The 19,022-nt window shown below is 37.9% G+C and overlaps 1 protein-coding gene across 2 annotated transcripts; it reads left to right on the forward strand.

The window, feature by feature from the left end:
• Nucleotides 1-1,342: 1,342 nt before the first annotated feature.
• SRSF12 (serine and arginine rich splicing factor 12) lies at nucleotides 1,343-17,134 on the forward strand (the record flags this gene model as incomplete). Of its 2 annotated transcripts, XM_080806036.1 has the most annotated exons (5): nucleotides 1,343-1,407; nucleotides 10,027-10,126; nucleotides 11,444-11,552; nucleotides 11,703-11,844; nucleotides 16,765-17,134. In XM_080806036.1, 5 exons carry the CDS (start codon nucleotides 1,343-1,345, stop codon nucleotides 17,132-17,134), a joined length of 786 nt encoding a protein of 261 aa, XP_080662162.1. The 2 variants fall into 2 exon arrangements, with proteins under 2 accessions (XP_080662162.1, XP_080662163.1); XM_080806037.1 differs by lacking the exons at nucleotides 10,027-10,126; nucleotides 11,444-11,552 and having other exon boundaries at nucleotides 1,356-1,407.
• Between the last annotated feature and the right edge of the window lie 1,888 nt (nucleotides 17,135-19,022).

Raw genomic sequence — 19,022 nt, forward strand, 5'->3', positions numbered from 1 at the left:
CTATCTAGCTCTGTGCCTGCTGTGCCAAAGCAATTCCTTTTTGAACAAATGGCCACTGTTCCAGAAGTGTTTCTAGAACTTGGGAAACTCTCACACCTTAAAGATAACTGTGAGCGGTGTAGGATGACCCTGCTACTTATCCACCCATATCAACCACTTCTGAGACTAAAAAGGGGGTGCTATCAATAACTACAAGTTACCTGGTTACGTTTCTGGGTAATAGGCTATGCCAACTCTAAGAGCAAACCTGAAGAAGGAGGGTAACTAGAAAGGGCTGGGTTACATTTTGGAGCAAGGAAAAGAGAATACTTTAAATTTGCTCAATATCGATGCATTTTCATTGCTTTCTTTTACATCATGTAATCAATCGTTCATTCGTTTATTGTTGGACCCTCTCTCTACAATGTAAGCTCTGAGAGTTGGGACTTGGCCTGTAGTGTTCATTGCCGTATCCCACACTTAGCCCAGTTCCCGGTATACAGTAGGCACTCAATAAACATCTAAATGAATGTACCCACAGCTGAATACTACGCCTTAAGGGAATAATGGATGAAGAATCAAAGCACAAACAAAACCCGAATCCTCACAATTTGAAAACCTAATTAGGCTCAAGTCTAAAGGGACCGGAGTAGGAACAATTGCCAAGGTCTTGGGCTGAGGGTGCAGGGATGAAGGCCCCGGTGGCCGTGCAGCAGTTGAACTGGCTTCATCCCCACCCACTCCGAAGACTCTCGACACCCTCTCTCCGGATCCTCTAACTCCCAGCTCAGCTTCAGCTCCCAGGACCCGTCTATCCTCCACGATCCTGCACACTCGAATCCCAGCCGCCCCCTCCCTCGATCCCTCGGACTCTAGACTCCAAGTCCGCCGCCTCCCCGGATCCCTGCGCACCCCGGCACCGCCCCATCCCTAGATCTCCTCGGAACACGGGACCCTCCGCACCGCCTGTCCCCGATCCTCTTTTGCGCCGCCCCCTTCTTCTCAGATCCCCTTGGTCTGCGGGACGCCGCTCCTTCCTCTCCCCGGATCTCTTCGGACCCCGGGACTCCCGCACAGCACCCTTCCCGGATCCCTGGGGGCCCCGGCACCGCCCCCTCCCCGGATCCCCTCTGCTGGGGCCCCGCCCCCGCCCCCACGCGGTCCGCACGGACGGGCTCGCGCGGCGCAGCGCCCCTCCACCCCCGCCCCCGCCCCCGCGCCCGCCTCTGCGGCTGCGCGCTCGCGGGGCCGAGGCCGAGGGGAGGGGGTCGCGCCGGGGGCCGGCTGAACTGCTGTGGCGGCAGCGAGAAACGGAGCGAGCCCGGCGGCCGGGGCAGGCCCGGAGGCAACGGAGGAAGCCGTCATGTCGCGCTACACGAGGCCCCCCAACACCTCCCTGTTCGTCAGGAACGTCGCGGACGCCACCAGGTGAGCGGCGGCGGCCGCCGCAGGTTGGCACGCGGGGGAGGGGCGGGGGTAACGGCAGCGTCCCGGAGCCGGCTCGCGGCCCGGCACCTCCCCGCCGCCCTGGCCGGTGCCTTCCGCGGAGGCGCCCTTCCCGGGGGCGGTGCGAGCCCTCGGGCTACTCGGAGCGGGGGCGGGACTGACTCCTCCGCCCTCCCCGCCCGCGTTCCGCACGGGCGCAGCGCACTCCCGCGGCAGGGCCCTGCGCCCGGGGAATCGGTGCCCATCCCCTGCTCTAGCACCGGCGGCGCGCAGGCTGCTGCTCTCCCGGTAGCCAAGGTCCCTCCCTGCCCCTGGCCGGTAGTGTTTTCGCTTGGCCCCTTTGTCGTCTTGCCCCGGTAAAGCTGCGCGTCCTGCGTCCTAGATGAAGAATTGGGGATGGTCGGAAGGTATAAAATAATGCGTACCTTGGGCCTTACAATTTCGGTTCCCTCAGTCTGGTCTAATTACAGGGGATGCCGATGAAATTTTATTTGTTACACAATACAAAGGATGGTTTCAGTGAATGAGATTTAAATGTTTTCCTGTAAAGTTCAGAGTGCAGTATGAACACCCATGATGCCGGTTTGGATAGACTTCCCTGGTCCAGTGTGATGCTCTCAGTCCACACATTCTCCTCCCCGCCTTGAGAATTTTTGTCTACATAGTGCTTAAACAAATATTAAGGAATGACTGCTTTATAAAGCACTTTCTCCCTTAATAGACGCCAGAGGGAATGACGGAGAGTGGGATAGGGGCATTAAGAGACGTTTCCATTTCACTGGGTTTACTTAATTTACTCCCTGCTCAACCTTTTTAGGTGTGCAGTATTATCTTTATTGTGCATAAGGAAAAGCTGAAGCTCAGACTTTTAATGATTTACCTGGGGCTTCATGGCTCCAAATATATTGGAGCCCTTGACTCCAGAGCTGTATGGAGTAATCATAATTTACCTTAGAGGAGTAATGTTAAATATTTTTTTATTTGATCCCTGCTATTATGTACATCACAGCTATAGATTGTGAGTTAATATACCTTAATTAACATCTAAAAGATGCCTGTGTTTATATTTCTCTTCTCAAACCTGTTCATCAATACATTACATAGAAAACAAGCGAAATTTATAATTTGGGCAGGGTGAAAAAAAAAAATTCCCACAGTTGAACAGACCACTTGAATGCTAAATAAGCATCAAACCTCTCCAGTGTGTCTACAAAAAAAAAAAAAAAAAAAAGGTTTCCAATTCTAATGGCCAACCAGCCAGGGTAATATGAATGAGTGAAGTTGTCAGGTTATAAGGTAAAATAGAATGGTGTGGACTGTAGCAAATAGAAAGAAACAGGTGCCATCTAAAGGGGACGGCAGCTGGTACTACTAGCTCCGGCTAATTACTATGTAGACATTTGGACTTATTGCCATATCACCCTAATTTTCTGAAGAAGTCAGAAAACTGTGTGTGTAAACTCTGTTTCAAAATGGTGGCATTTATTAAGTTGAATCATGAAATTCCCATTTTTGTAGATTTAAAATCTGTAAAATATTAGAGTTTTGTGTTTCATCAGCACACCTTAAAATTTTTTTAAAGGTTGTGCTGGCCAAATAAAACACATCAGCAGGTGACACATGATCTCTGATCTAGATAATCCACCATGAGTAATCAAGACTGAATACTGAAATCTGTTGATTTCCTTTTACAATTTTTTCACCACTTTTTAGCACTGCCACTGGGGGCAATCATCTAGGAGGTTTGTATTAATGGAATAGTAATCGCTAACATTTGTTGAGTATTCACCATGTGCTAAGGACTGTACTAAACACTTTGCATATATTATCTTATTAAATTTTCACAGTAACCCTATTATGTATATTCTTCATTAATCCCATTTTACAGCTTAGAAATAGGCTTAGAGAAATTCTTTTTTTTTTTTCTTTAAGATTTTATTTTCTTTATTTGAGAGATAGCAACAGAGATAGAGCATGAGCTGGGAGGTAAGGGACAAGCACTCTCCCTGCTGAGCGGGGGGCCCAATTCAGGACTCCATCTCACATCCCTGGGATCATGACCTGAACTGAAGGCAGCCGCTTAACTGAACTGAGCCACCCAGGTGCCCCTAGAAATTAAGTATCTTACCTAAAATTGCACAGCTACTGAGTACTTTTGTGAAGGTGGAATCATTACATGTAACCTATATTAAAAGCTTTTTGGGGGGCACCTGGGTGGCTTAGTTGGTTAAATGTCTGCCTTAGGCTCAGGTCATGATCTGGGTTCCTGGGATCAAGTCCCAAAGTTGGGCTCTCTGCTCAGCTGGGAGCCTCTTTGTCCCTCTGCTTTCAGCTACCCCTGTTTGTGCTCTCTTCTGCCTGCACATGCGCGTGCTCTCTTTGTCAAATAAATAAATAAAATCTTTAAAAATAAAAGCTTTTTTTGTGTGAAGTGGCATGCAGTATAAGTTAACTAGCAATATGGCAACTAGACACATTTTAAATTAGCTTTAGATTTTTTTTTTTAAAGATTTTATTTATTTATTTGACAGACCGAGATCACAAGTAGGCAGAAAGGCAGGCAGAGAGAGAGAGAGAGAGAGGAGGAAGCAGATTCCCTGCTGAGCAGAGAGCCCGATTCGGGGCTTGATCCCTGGACCCTGGGATCATGACCTGAGCTGAAGGCAGAGACTTTAACCCACTGAGCCACCCAGGTGCCCTTAAATTAGCTTTAATATTTAGTATGCTTATAAAGAAAACCGTTGGGATAAATGTTAAAACAAATGGCATAAAATTATCTATATGATGTGATTTCAATGATATTAATAAATGAAAAAAGGAAAAAGTATAGAAAATGAGCCTGGAAAGAAATCCATTTGAGTGGTTTTCTTTTTCCTCTTTTCAAATTCTATTAGTTTTATAACAAAGCCAAATTTTATTTAAAATGTCTCTTTGTTGTAGCCATTATAATATATGCCATAAAGCACAAGACATTAAAAGATAACTATGGCTTTAGCATAAAATTTGTTAGGAATGAAATTGAGTGCAAGAACCAAAGAAGGATTTAAAAATTTTTAAAGGGACACCTGGCTGGTTCAGTCAGTGGAGTGTGCAACTCTTGATCTCGGGTTGTAGGTTTGAGCCCAGTGTTGGTTGTAGAGATTATGTTAAAAAATAAATACAATCTTTAAAAAAATGTATTTTTATGATATTATAATTTGTATTATTTTTCTTCTCACTGGTGAAGCAAGATCTGGATCAGGAAGAAAACTTAATATCTTTGTTCTTTTACCATGTAGAAGAGCAATTTTTAAAAATTTTCAGATATAGTTTTCTAATGGAACAAAGTAATGTCCAAATCCCAAATATAACATTCCCGTTTTGATGCATAATATCATGTCAGGTTGGGGAGCCACTATCAGGTACCCTCTTTTGGACATAGTAGCGTTTTTTGCTTACAGTGTATATAAGGCTATATTGATTTTGATGGTGGTATAGAAAAAGCATTAAACAGAATTCAGCAAGATTCATGAAAAAAAGTGTCAGCAAATTACAAATAGAAGGGAACTTCCCCAGCCCAATAAATGGCATGTATGAAAAGCCTGTAGTTAACAAGATACTTAATGGTATGAACTGAATGCTTTCCCCCTAAGATCAGAACAAGCCAGGGGTGCCTAGGTGGCTTAGTCGGTTAAGCGTCCAACTCTTAGCATCCGACTCTTGATTTCAGCTCAATCATGAGATTGAGCCCCAGGTTGGGCTCTGAGCTCCATGTGGAGTTGATTGAGATTCTCTCCCTCTGCTGCCATCCCGTTCACTCTCTTTTTCTCTCTAAAATAAATCTTGAGCCAGGATGCCTGGGTGGCTCAGTGGGTTAAGCCTTTGCCTTTGGCTCAGGTCATGATCTCAGGGTCCTGGGATCGAGCCCCTCATTGGGCTCTCTGCTCAGCAGGGAGCCTGCTTCCCCCTCTCTCTCTGCCTCCCTCTCTGCCTGCTTGTGATCTCTCTCTCTCTGTCAAGTAAATAAATTAAAAAAATAATAACAATAATAAGCCAATGATGCCCACTCATACAACCTCAATTCATCATTTTGTTGCAGGTCCTAACCAGTGTAACAAGGCAAGAAAAATAAAAGACATAAAAGTTATAAAGCTAGAAACAAAATTTGCCTTATTCTTAGGCAATGTGTTGACATAAAACTATAGTAAATAATGAGTTTTAGTAAGTTTAAGATACAAGATGAACTTATGAAAAATCTGTGCTATATATTAGCAGCAAACAATTGAAAATAAAATTTTTTAAACAGTTTCATTTGCCTTAGTATCAAAAAAACAGACTTGGGAATAAGTTTAAGAACAACAACAAAAAATACATAATAAAAACCTTTGCATTAAAAACCACAATACAGTGCCAAGAGAAATTAAAGAAAACATAAATTGGTAGATATACCATGTTCTTAGAATGGAAGACAAAATACTAAGTTACCAGTTTCCTCCCAAGTTGATTATATTGTAGATTCAAGGCATTCCTGATTAAAGGATGTTTAAAAAATAGAAACTAGGGTTGCCTGGCTGGCTCAGAAGAGTGTGCGACTCTTGATCTTGGGGCCCCAAGTTCGAGTCACACATTGGGTATATAGATTACTAAAAAAAATAAACTTTGAAAGAACAAAACAAATAAAAAAATAGAAATTGGCAAGTTAATTCTAAAATATGTTGATATACAAAGGAATCTAGAAAAAGATCACTTCTCCCTTTCTCTCTGCTGCTCCCCTTTCTTATGCTCCCTGCCCCATGAAATAAATAAATAAAATCTTAAAAAAAATGGGCAAAAACCTCCCAACAGACACTTCACAAGGAAAAGTAACACATGAAAAAGTGCTCAACATCATTTGTACTTTGGGAAGTGCAAATTAAAACCGCAGTGAGATTCTACTTAATACCCACCTGAATGGCTAAAATTAAAAAACAAAAAACTAACCTGACAAACCAAGTGCTCACAAAGATTGGCACAACTGAAACCCATATATTGTTGGTGGGAGTATAAAGTGGTACAACCACTTTGCAGAACTGTTTGGCAGTTTCAAAAAAATTACATATATACACATCCTTTTTAACCCAGAAATTCTGCTGGTAGGTATTAACAGGAAATTATGGTCCATACACATGAAAAGATGTTGTATCTAACTGGTTGTTAGGTGAATTAAAATTAAAACATCAACGATCCATCAGGATGACAATTTAAAATGTTAATAAGGAAGTGGAGCAGTAGAAATTCTTAGGCAAGTGTTGAGTGTAAATTGATCTGGTCACTTTGGAGAATGTGTTGTGAAGCTGAAGATAAGCATACTCTCCAACTCACCAACTGCAGAGTGTTACATCCCAGGGATCTCATAGAGCTCCCCGGAGCACATGTATGATAATTGTATGCTGCAGCACAGTTTGCAATTTTAAAAAAAGGCAGCATCTTCAATATTTATCCACAGAAAGATGGATTAGTAAATTGTGGTTTATTAATAATACCAATACAGAGTTAAATTGAGTGAACCAGAACTACATAGAGAAATCTCAAGGAGGAGAAGGCAAGGAGCAAAATTATACAAATTGTCTGGTACTATTTATATAAAATTTGATATATATAAGAACACTTAATTACGCATATATTCGTTTGCAGTAATAACACAGAATTATGGAGGGGTGCCTGGCTAGCTCAGTCAGTAGAGCCTGTGACACTTGATCTTTGGGTTGTGAGTTCAAGCTCCATATTGTGTATAGACATTACTTAAAAAGTAAAATCTTAAAAAAAAATAAAAAGTTATGCAGAGGAATGATGAATACTGATGATTGTTTCTCAGGTAGAAGAATGTAAATGTAAACATCTCATTTCCAAAAAACAATTACTGAAAACGATGACAAGTATTGAGATATAGTAAATGCTGTTGGTGGATACATAGGTGTTTGTTTTATGCTCTATTTTCTGAATGTCAAAATTAATGACACCGAAAATACAAAAATTAGGACTAAACAATAGCTAACAGGTGTAGAAGTGGTGACAGTGAATGGGAGCCAGCTCTTCTGAGAAGTTTGACTTCTTCAGACTCCTGTCACCCTTGGCTTCCGGGATTCTAAGCCTCCACGACACACTTTACTCCAACCTCCTTTTATACTGTCTAGGATCCTTTTCCTATCAGCCACTCACATTTGGTTGATGGGATTGATTGTCTCAGAAAATACTCATTTGTATTCTAGCTTTGCTGTTGGCTCTGTGTGCCAATGTGCAAAGTAATTGCTTTTATTCTCAGTCTCCTTGACTGTTAAATAGGTAGCAGTAATATCAAATGGTGACTCAGTATTTTGAGTGCCTGCTTTGTGCCAAACAACTAGTACACTGGTGAAGACACCCATTTTTTTTCTTTTTTAAAGATTTTATTTATTTATTTGACAGAGGGAGAGATCACAAGTAGGCAGAGAGGCAGGCAGAGTGGGAGGGGGAAGCAGGCTCCCCGCCAAGCAGAGAGCCCGATGCGGGGCTTGATCCCAGGACTCTGAGACCATGACCCGAGCTGAAGGCAGAGGCTTTAACCCACTGAGCCACCCAGGTGCCCCGAAGACACCCATTTTAAAAGTGATCCTAAACACTGATTCTCAGAATTGCCTGTGAAACCCTTAAAAAAATTAAACCTAACTGGGGCCCACTTTGGAAAGCACTAATTGGGTCCAAGGTTGTTAATGCATCAGGCTGGAATACCTGTTTCTGTAACATTTCCTTTACAGATGATTCCGATGTTCAGGAATGGTTGAGAATCATTACTCTCTAGTCCATGTTCAGGGGTAGCAGGAATCGTTTTCCTTGTTTTCCATCACATCCCTAGAGTTTGCCCATAGTAGATGCTCAAAAAGTACTTGTTGGATGATTAAATGAAAGAAAAAGACATTGTCACTACCCTTTAAAGACAATAGTTTCAGAGAACACAGACAATTAAATGTTTTATAGTAAGTATTAAATGAATAAAAATACTAAATAATAAAAATAAAGTATGTTTCGTCAATTGCACTGCCTGGTATATAGTGGACATTTAATCATAGTTGAATTTACATCTCTAGCTTAATTTTTTTTAAAGATTATTTGTCAGTATACAAGCAGGGGGGCAGCAGGCAGATGGAGAAGCAGGCTCCCTGCTGAGCAAGAAGCCTGATGTGAGACTTGATCCCAGGACCCTGGGATCATGACCTGAGCCGAAGGCAAATGCTTAACTGATTGAGCCATCCAGGCATTTCTCTCGCATCTCTAGCTTTAATCACTGACTTCTAGTCTGGAGAAGAAAATAAAATTAATTTGTATAATCATAATTTTTGCTTGTTCCCAGGACCCTTTTTTTTTAAAGATATTATTTTATTTTATTATTTAAGTAATCTCTATACCCAACATAGGGTTTGAACTTAGAACCCAGAGATCAAGAGTCACATGCTCCGCCTGCCGAGCCAGCCAGGTGCCCCGTCTATAGAACTGTTACGGATGTTCTACCATCACCTCAAATCCGGCAGTTCTTTTGCCTCCCTCCTCCCTCTTCAACTCTCTTTACCAGTTGTCTAATTTTTGTCACTGACACCATCTTTCTTCCATTTGTCCAAGTTAGCAGCTTTGCAGTCATCTTTGAGTCTCCTTTCTGTACAATATGTTTTGAAGTTCTCTTTTTCTAAGCCATGTTTTGTGCTCATAACTTGGTGTTGAACCTCTAAGATCTTCATGAGGCAGTAGGGTGTAGTGGTTAACACAGACTAGTGTCAGGTTGTGGAAGTTTGATTCTAGTTCTGTCATTTGCTGGCTTGGTAACCTGAGGTGGATTCATCTGTCTGTGCCCTCATCTGTAAACAACCATAGGGTGGTTGTAAAAATTAACAAGTCTTATGGTGAACAGTGGCTCCATTATAAATGCACTACAATTCTCAGCTATAGTAGCTAAGTATTTTGTCTCTTGAGTTAGATTGTTGCTCCATGAAGACAAATATGCTAAATAATCCTTTGGTGTCCCCTCTTTACTACCTATGACATATAGCAGGTTTAAAAACATTTGTCAAATTTAAGAATACCGTAGTTATTTTGCTTTATGTTTAAAAGTAAAACATCCATTTTTCTTTAAAGCTTGAAAAATAATTTTAGAACGTCTTTAGAATCTAATTCTTATGATCTGAAAACAAAATTAACATAAACATGGAATTATAGTGAGGTAAATGAATGTGTCCTTAATGAAATAGGGTTAATAGACCTCTTTGTATTGACAGCTGAAGTATGTTATAATAGAAATAATTTTCAAAGATGGATAATAACTTTCCTGGGTCATTGTTTCCCCAATCTGATTAAACTTAACAGCCACCTGGAGTGCTTATAAAAATACAGATTTCCAGCCCCTAACCTAGATCTTTTAAATCAGAACCTCCAAAAATGAGGCCTGAGGATTTGTTTTCTTTTTTCTTCCTTTCTAAACCCTGGGTGATTCCTACGACAATTTTAGAAAATACTAGTTTAGATAATATACTTTGAAGGTTTCAACTGGATTTCCATAGGCAAAATATTTTAATCCAGATATTCATATTTCTTTGCCTTATTTCTAAAACACTTCAGGCCTGAGGACTTGCGCCGTGAGTTTGGTCGATATGGCCCTATAGTAGACGTTTACATTCCACTTGACTTCTACACCCGCCGCCCAAGAGGATTTGCTTATGTTCAATATCCTTTGTTTTACTGTATGCATGTGAATATACTGTATACGTGTGCAAATATGCATGTGTATTCAGGAGCATATGTTGTATGAGATTAATATTGCCTAATTAAATGTGTTTATTTCTTTATCTCAGAAAATCTAAAGCAGTCCACAGTAGCTGGCAAGCGCCCCCCAGTTTGAACCAACCTGTTAGCTAGAATCCAAGCATAAACCGAGCAGGCGAGAAAAAAGGCACCTAAAGTTCAAGCATCAAGGAGTAAAGAGGGAGGGTGGACACAGATATAAAGACCTGGAAGAGGGGAAGTCTTTATCAAGCAAAAGACAAAGCCAACACCAGGTTGAGACTTCGGCTTTCCTACATTTATTCAGAGTTCCAGAGTCAAAGCCAAGTCTGATTTTGTTGGTTCTTCGTCTCTTATAAAGTCCATCTTGCAAGCCTTAAAGAGTAAAGGTCAAGGTTCAAGATCAAGTGACATTGAGGTAATTGCCAAAGTCTCATTTTGTATTGCATTTCTTGAGCTTTTTCTGTTTTCTATTTAAAAAAAAAAAAATTAAACAGTGAACAACCTCCTGAAAGACAGCTATTTAGTCATTTTATACAGTTTATTTCCATTTTAGTTAGGTTTAATATACAATTTATGTAGATAAGGAAGTTCAGTGGGATATTACAAACCAGTATATGTAATTCCAGATGTTCACAGATTGCTTTTGTGTTTCTTTTATAATTATATCCCAAGTAATAAGAACATAAAATTATTTTAAAGTAGTAGGTTCAAAAGTAAATATCATTTTTAAAGGTATAATGTTTTAGGTTACATGTGTTTGTGCAGTTTTGTTTGTAATAAGTAATTTCTCCTAAGTGTCATAATTAAAATACCTTTTAGTGAAAGAGTAATTGTAATTTTAGAATAAAGGCTTTTGCATGCTGATTTTTTCAGTGAAAAACCTGAAAGAAGGGAGTGAGTCCTATACAGTTTATTTTTTAATACTAGCCAGGGTTGGACTTACTTTTTTCTCATAACCTGTTTCACATTATACTTGCATACTACAACTACATTAATGTGTACATTAAAAGTATAGTTAAGTGTTTGTTTCTGTTCTTACTTTTAGATAGATTCTTATAAATCATAAGGGGGCATTTGTTTTCATAATAAAGGTGAAATTCTTTCTGACTATATATGTATACATATATATATTAGAGATGTAAGTTTAATAGTTAGAGTTGTTTTTCCTATTAATTTCATGTCACATGTAAATAATTCTTTAAAAATAACATTTTTACTTGATATCTGACGTTCAAAGTATCCTTAACAGCTAGTCATATTTGAAGATGTTCGCGATGCTGAAGATGCTCTTTATAACCTCAATAGAAAATGGGTATGTGGCCGTCAAATTGAAATACAGTTTGCACAAGGTGATCGAAAAAGTAAGTTCAACTAAACATTAGATCTTATTTATTCAGCAGAATGAGTTTTAGTTACGACAGATTTTTCTTATTTCAAATTCTTTCGGAAAATAATACTGTTAAAGTAGCTATTACTGAGGTTTTCAGGTAATAAATTATTTCATATTCTAGCACCAGGCCAGATGAAATCAAAAGAACGTCACCCTTGTTCTCCAAGTGATCATAGGAGATCAAGAAGCCCCAGCCAAAGGAGAACTCGAAGTAGAAGTTCTTCATGGGGAAGAAATAGGAGACGGTCTGATAGCCTTAAAGAGTAAGTACAAATATAAGAGGATTGAAAAACTTAATTTTCTACTTTCCCTGGAAGATATTTTAAAGAGTTTTCAGAAACAGGCCACAAGAATAATTTTATTTAATATACATAAAGATCAACTTTTTTAAGAAAAATATGCTCTTAGGGTGCCTGGGTGACTTGGTTAAATGTCTCTCTTGATTTTGACTCAGGTCATGATCTCAGGGTTGTGAGATCGAGCCCTGCATCCAGCTCCATGCATCCAGCTCCATGCTTAGTGTGGAGCTTGATTCTCTCTCTCCCTCTTCACGCCCCGTCCCCCCCACCTCTTTAGGAAAAAAAAAAAAAAGATGTGCTGTTCTCTATTTGGAATGTATTGTTATTTAACTTGGGTTTATTGGATAACTTCCAGTGTTTTTATTTCATGGCAGATTTAACTTAGACCTTTTTAATAGAAAAATAATATGTACTGAAGAAGAAAACCAAATCTTAAAATGTGTACTTGACAAATAAAATGAGGAATTTTATTTTATTTTTAAAGATTTTATTTATTTATTTGACACAGGTAGTGAGAGAGAGGGCACAAGCAGGGGGGCAGCAGACCGAAGGAGAGGGAGAAGCAGGCTCCCTGCTGAGCAAGGAGTCCCACTCAGGTCTTGATCCCAGGACCCTATGATCAATTTCAGTTATTGTTTAAATAATAACTGAGCTGAAGGCAGACGTTTAATGGACTGAGCCACCCAGGTGCCCCAAGGAATTTTAAATAAATAAAATTTTCCTAACTGAAATCTGTAATTAAAAATCTTAAGTTCTGGTGAATAAAAACTCATAAGAAATAGAATGAATCACTTGTGAAAGGTTGAAACTAAAATTAATGTAAATCAATATATTTGTAAAAGATAAGTTATTTTCAAAAATAAATTCAAAATATGGTATTATTATAAGAAGACATGAAAATAATAGGTTTTTTGAAAAAGATATTTGCACGTTGTCTATTTTGTTAGCCAAGAGTTTGTTTCTGTTAGAATAATAGTAAATCACAATGGAAATTAAATACTTGGTAAAGCTATTTAAATAACTGAAATTGTATTAGCATGCCTAAAGTCTTAAACAATTTAATATTTATCTGGAGTTTTAATGTAGACTTTAAAGGTAAATTCTGTCCTTGCAGCATCTGGGTGGCTCAGTTGGTTAAGTGTCTGCCTTCAGCTCAGGTCATGATACCAGGCTCCTGGGATTGAACCCTGCATCAGGCTCCCTGCTCAGTGGGGAGTCTGCTTCTTTCCTCCTCCTCCTCCTTGTGCTCTCTCTCTTTTACTCTCTCTCTAATAAATAAATAAAATCTTTTTTTTTTTTTAGATTTTATTTGACAGACAGAGATCACAAATAGGCAGAGAGGCAGGCAGAGAGAGAGAGAGAGGAAAGTAGGCTCCCTGCTGAGCAGAAAGCCTGATGCGGCATTCGATCCCAGGACCCTGAGATCATGACCTGAGCCGAAGGCAGACGCTTAACCCACTGAGCCACCCAGGTGCCCCAATAAATAAAATCTTAAAAAAAAAAAAAAGTAAATTCTATTCCTAAAGGTTAGCACTGGGGTTCCTGGCTGGCTCAGTTGGTGGAACCTGCCATTCTTGATCTTGGGGTCATGAGTTCTAGCCCCATGTTAGATATAGAGTTTACTTTAAAAAAAAAAAAAAAGAATGATCAGCATTTACACTAATGTTCTTTTTCTGTGAGTAGTATGCTTACCTGGGGAAAAAGAAAAAATGTTTATTGTCCCGAGTCATCATGGAACATCAGGAATAGAATGAACCCCATCTTGTAAGACAATACTCTTTTACTTTAGACTCATTATAACATCATTGCTTAACCTCCCTGACCTGTTTTTTCATTTGTAAAATTGTATCATAAAGAATGCAGATCTTACCTGGCTCTCCTTATATTCGTAAGGATCAGATTTTGTGTCTACGTGTGTGTGTGTATGTAAATGAAGCAGAATTCATATAAGCCTAACAAAATGATAAGTAAATACAGTATATGTGGTATTATCTTAGACTAAAAAGAGGCCTCTTATTTTGTTTTTAGTGGATATGGATTAAAAAAACAAACTAGTTTGTTGCTGTCCACTGGATTATGATGAACTCTTTGAGGGGCAAGGAGTTTTGTCTTATTCATGCTTATATCTCCAGCACTTAGCAGTAGTCCCTAGCTCATGTTAGCCATTCCATACATTTTTGTTGAATTCGTACTTCAGTGTATATATATATGTTCCTGAAAAATTGTCCCTCAGCCTTCTTTAGTAACATCCCCTTTTTTTTTCCCCTACATTGGATTTTTTTCTGAGGGACAATTTTCCCATTTGGCTTTCTATGACAGGAATGAAATTTAATAATTTCTTTCTTTTTTTCATTAAGAGAGGGAAAGAGAAGGTTGGGGAGAAGCAGAGGCAGAGAGAGAACCTTAAACAGGCTCCACACTCATTGTGGTGCCTGACATGGGGCTTGATCTTACCACCCTGAGATCATGATCTGAGCCGAAATCAAGAGTCAGATGCTTAAACGACTGATCCACCCAGGTGCCCCAAAATTTAATAACTTCTAAAAGCTTCTGCTTTTATTCCAGAATATATTCTCAATCAGTATATTTATACTGTCCAGTGCTCTTTATTCCTTCATATAATTCCATGCTTCTATCTGAGATTATTTTCTTTCATCCTAAAGAAGTTTTAGTATTTCTTACAGTGTAAGTCTGCTGGCAGTGAATTCTTTTAGCTTTTGTTTATCTGAAAAGTCTTCACTTTATATTCACTTTTGAAGGATTTTTTTGCTGGGGATAGAATTCTGGTTTGTTTTTTTTTATGTATGTATGTATATGTGTATGTATGTAAATAATCTCTACACCCAGTATAGGGCCTGAACTCATGATGCTGAGATCAAGAGTCTCATGCTCTACTAACTGAGCAAAGCAGGCACCCCTTTTTCCTGCTTTTAAAAATAATATTATTCTATTGTTTCTTGATATTTATAGTCAGCTGTCAGTCTTAATGTTGCTCCTTTGAAGGTATTGTGTCTTAAATTCTGGTTTCTCTTCAAATCATATAAATCTTTCACCTTTCACTAAGAGACTTCCATGGAGAGGAAAACTGGCTCCTAAGCCACTTTTTCGAGGCCTTGTTTTAACAGGACTGTAAAAAAGTAAACAGTTAATTAATTAAATAAAGGTAACATGTCTTATTCTCCAGGGTTTACTGAGCGTCTTGAAATTGTGAGTTGATACCTTTCACTAATTTGGGAAAATTCTAGGTCATTATCTCTTTAAATATTGCTTCTGCCTCATTCAGTTTTTCTTTTTGACTATGTGACTGTTCTGTATTATCTCTTACACTCTGTTATGGATTTCTTAAAATTCCTTTTCTTTCCTTGTGTTTCAGTATTTATGTTGTTTTACAGTTCAGTTCATTTTTTCTTCTGTATCTAGGTTGCTGTTATATTGATCTAATGACTTGAATTTCAGAAATGTATTTTCAGTTCTAAAATACCCATTTGTTTCTTTCTATAGATTCCAGTATTCTCTTGGATGTCTCTATTTTTAAATCTGTTTGCCTGTCTTTTCTTCTTACTTCCTTGAGTATACTAGTCATAGTAATTTTTTAAAATTCCTGTCTGAATAATGCCAGTATCTATATTACTTTGCATCTGGGTTTTGGGTTTTATTTTGGTCTTTTATTTCCTTAGCTTTTAGTAATTTTTATCTATTTTTCACATACCTCATAATTTCTTTATTGAGTGTTGGACATTGTTGATGAAAACTTAAAACACTTCAAAACCCTCCAAAGAAAGTTGTTTTCTTCTAGCAGGTGGAGTATTGGCAGATCACCTTAATCCTGTCGAGGCTTAGTTTGAGGCATTGTTAAGGCTGATTTATTTTAGCTTTATACTTACTCTTAGGGTGTGGTCCTTACCTGTAGGATATGGTCCTCGTGGGTTCTTAACTGAACACCTGAATTGTTACTCTAAGTTTCCTTGACCTTTTGGTGGCTTAAACTCCAGCCTCTCTCCCCAGCACTGTGTGTCTGATAGAATTTCAGCTTAATTCCTGAATCTTCCAACTGCTATTTTTGCTGACTTCTTGGAGTCTGATCCTGTACTTGCAAAGCTTAAAAGATGGCCAATGACTTGAAGAGAATTTATAGGCAAATTTTAGGAGATTTTTCTGTCTGCCATTCCCTCCTTGAGATTTTGCCTCTTTAGTCCCAACCATTTTGGTAAATCTGAATCCTAACTTGTCTCTCCAGCTTGTCAGATAGCCATTTTCTGGTGGGTTCAGTTTCCCCCAAGTCAGCACTTGGAAAATGGTCTTAGTTAAAAGAGCCATGGCTTGTAATCCCTCAAGTTCTCCTAGGGTTGGTTATTCTCCAATGCCTTTAAATAGTTGTTTTATAATGTTATTTACCTTCTTTATATAGTTGTATTCCACGGGAAGGTTAGTCTAATACACGTTGTTCTATCATGGCAGGATTCAGAAGTCCTGCATCTAGATTTTGTGTTTGTCTTTATAAGCATTATTTGACAAACTTTAATTACTTTATCTCTCTTTTTTTCTTCATTTTTTTTTTCTTTCCTTCAGATTTTCATACCTCTTGGGAGTTGTATAACCCAGATTAAACATGCAGGGCATTTTTCAGAACTGACCCATATCATAAGATAAATCTAGCAAGGCAGATTTGGCCACAGATTCTAGTATAACAAGTATTACAAACTTGTTACTTATGTTTGAACTAAAAGCATGCAAAATAAAATTAAAATTGTTTCTTTTAGTTTATCCAGGAAAAACATAACTAATATTATATAAAGTGTATAATTCCTGAAATTGCTGTTTCCTAACTTTTCATTAAATGTTTTTGTGTGAAATATATACTGTTAACATTCATAATGTTTGCAGGTCTCGACACAGGCGATTTTCTTATAGCCAATCTAAATCTCGCTCCAAATCACTACCAAGGCGGTCTACCTCAGCAAGGCAGTCAAGAACTCCAAGAAGGAATTCTGGTTCTAGAGGACGGTCAAGGTCCAAGTCCTTACCAAAAAGGTCCAAGTCAATAGGAAAATCACAATCAAGTTCACCTCAAAAGCAGACTAGCTCAGGAACAAAATCAAGATCACATGGAAGACATTCTGACTCCATAGCAAGATCCCCTTGTAAATCTCCCAAGGGGTATACCAATTCTGAAGCTAAAGCACAAACAGCAAAACACTCTCATTTTCGATCACATTCCAGATCTCAGAGTTATCGTCATAAAAACAGCTGGTGAACAGCCGCAGAAGAGCGCTACATAGTCTTGAATGTGTTATTAAACCTCTCATTATGTTAAATAAAAATTCTTCAAGGCTTATAGAAAATGTGAGTTACTTTGGGCATGTGCAACAAATAAAATCTCTAGTTTTGGGGTAATAAAGAGTTGGTCTCAATTTAAAGGGCCCATACCACAAATTATGATGTGTCTGATACGTCACCATTTTATGGACCTTTTTTTTGTTTACATTGTGGCAGAAGGATACTTTTCAAGGGAAATGGGTAAAATGGAACTAATGTGGAAAATCCTACTTGGATATGAAGCATTAGTAATATTAATGACACCTTTTACAAAAATATTTTTTACTTTAAAGCACTTTTACTTTCATGTAAAAAGTAATTATAACTGTATAATTACATAGGGCAGACTTAAACTACTTGATACCTTATGACTCTCTTGTATCTTCTGTTTAAACTTGGGCCAGTTCCTAGTGGATATTAGTTCATATTACAAAATTCTGACATTCCTAAAAGTAGAATTTATCTAGAGGTCAAGTGTTCAAAAAATACATTGTCTCCTGAGCTCAAAAAAGCTTTTATTTTTACTGTGTGGAACAGTATAGATAAGTTGACATTAAGTTGCATCCTGTACTGTGTTCATTCACTTTCAGAAATAGGAAAACGTTTTAAAAAATACTGAGTTTTGAATGGTTGGAGACTACTTCTCTAAAAATTATGTGCAGGACTCATCCAAAAATACTCATATTAAGCCTTATACATTTGAAGAGTGGTACATTTTGTATAAAAATAGTTTTTTTAACATTATTTCTACATATCTACTTTTCATCCACTACTTAATTTTTTCTTTTTGGAGTTCCAGCTCAAGACTTTAAATTGTATAGAGTAAGTGCTGTTATTTTTTAAAGTGTTTAGTATCTTGTATTAAAGAATTCAAGACTGCATCCTCAATAAGCTTTGTTGTATTCAGATTTACTTTACATGCTCTTCATTTTTATAAACCAAATAACTTTATTGATATTGCTTTTGTAGTTGTTAAAACTGAGAATTTCTTTAAAAATGTGTTTGTAGTTTACGTTTTTCAGAGGGCTTTGGTAGTATTTGTGATAAAATGGTTTTGCATATGATTATTATAGGGGATATATTTATAGAGTTCTACTTGTGTACTTTGTTGAAGTATACTGAAAATTAAAAGTTCTCAGCCCATATAGTTAATATTTGTGACTAAGAGTGTTTAAGAAAAAAAATCTGTCTTATATTTTTGGCATATAGGAGCCAGTGTTGCTTCTATTTTTTTTTTAATACTAATTCCACTTTTCGTTGCATTTTAGACCCTATGTAAGAAACAGCTTTACAGAATAATTTATATGCTGGTAATATTTGGACAAGTACCATAAATTCATGTAAACTGTACAGTACCTTCTGAATACACTTTCTTTAATCATTAATAGAATTAACTTCAAAACTACAACTCTTTGAAGTGTTCAGCTGTAATAAAATTTAGTCGTAAAATTATGTGGCACTGTTGAAAATCTAAAGGATAGTCCAAAGAAAGAATAGACAAATATTAATAGTAATGTTTTATATTTTCTAAATAAATGTTTGGGTTTATCCACACAGTTATCTGAAATACTGTTATTTGAAATACTAAGTAGGAATTGATTATAGTGTCTATACTTTGATTATATCTTAGTAAAAATTTAATAGAGCAGTATTTCTGAAGATTCTTACCCTTTAATTTACCTCTGATTTGGTTTTCCATTGTAATCTTCAGGCTGCTTAGGAGGATACTATTTGATTTGATGGGAAAACTGGAATGATAATAGTTGAGACTCTTTTGAACATTTACATGGCACTGCTCTGTAAGTTTTACATTCTTTACTCATCAT

The sequence above is a fragment of the Martes martes genome, assembly GCF_963455335.1.
Source record: "Martes martes genome assembly, chromosome: 6".
In the NCBI taxonomy this organism is placed as follows: Eukaryota; Metazoa; Chordata; class Mammalia; order Carnivora; family Mustelidae; genus Martes; species Martes martes.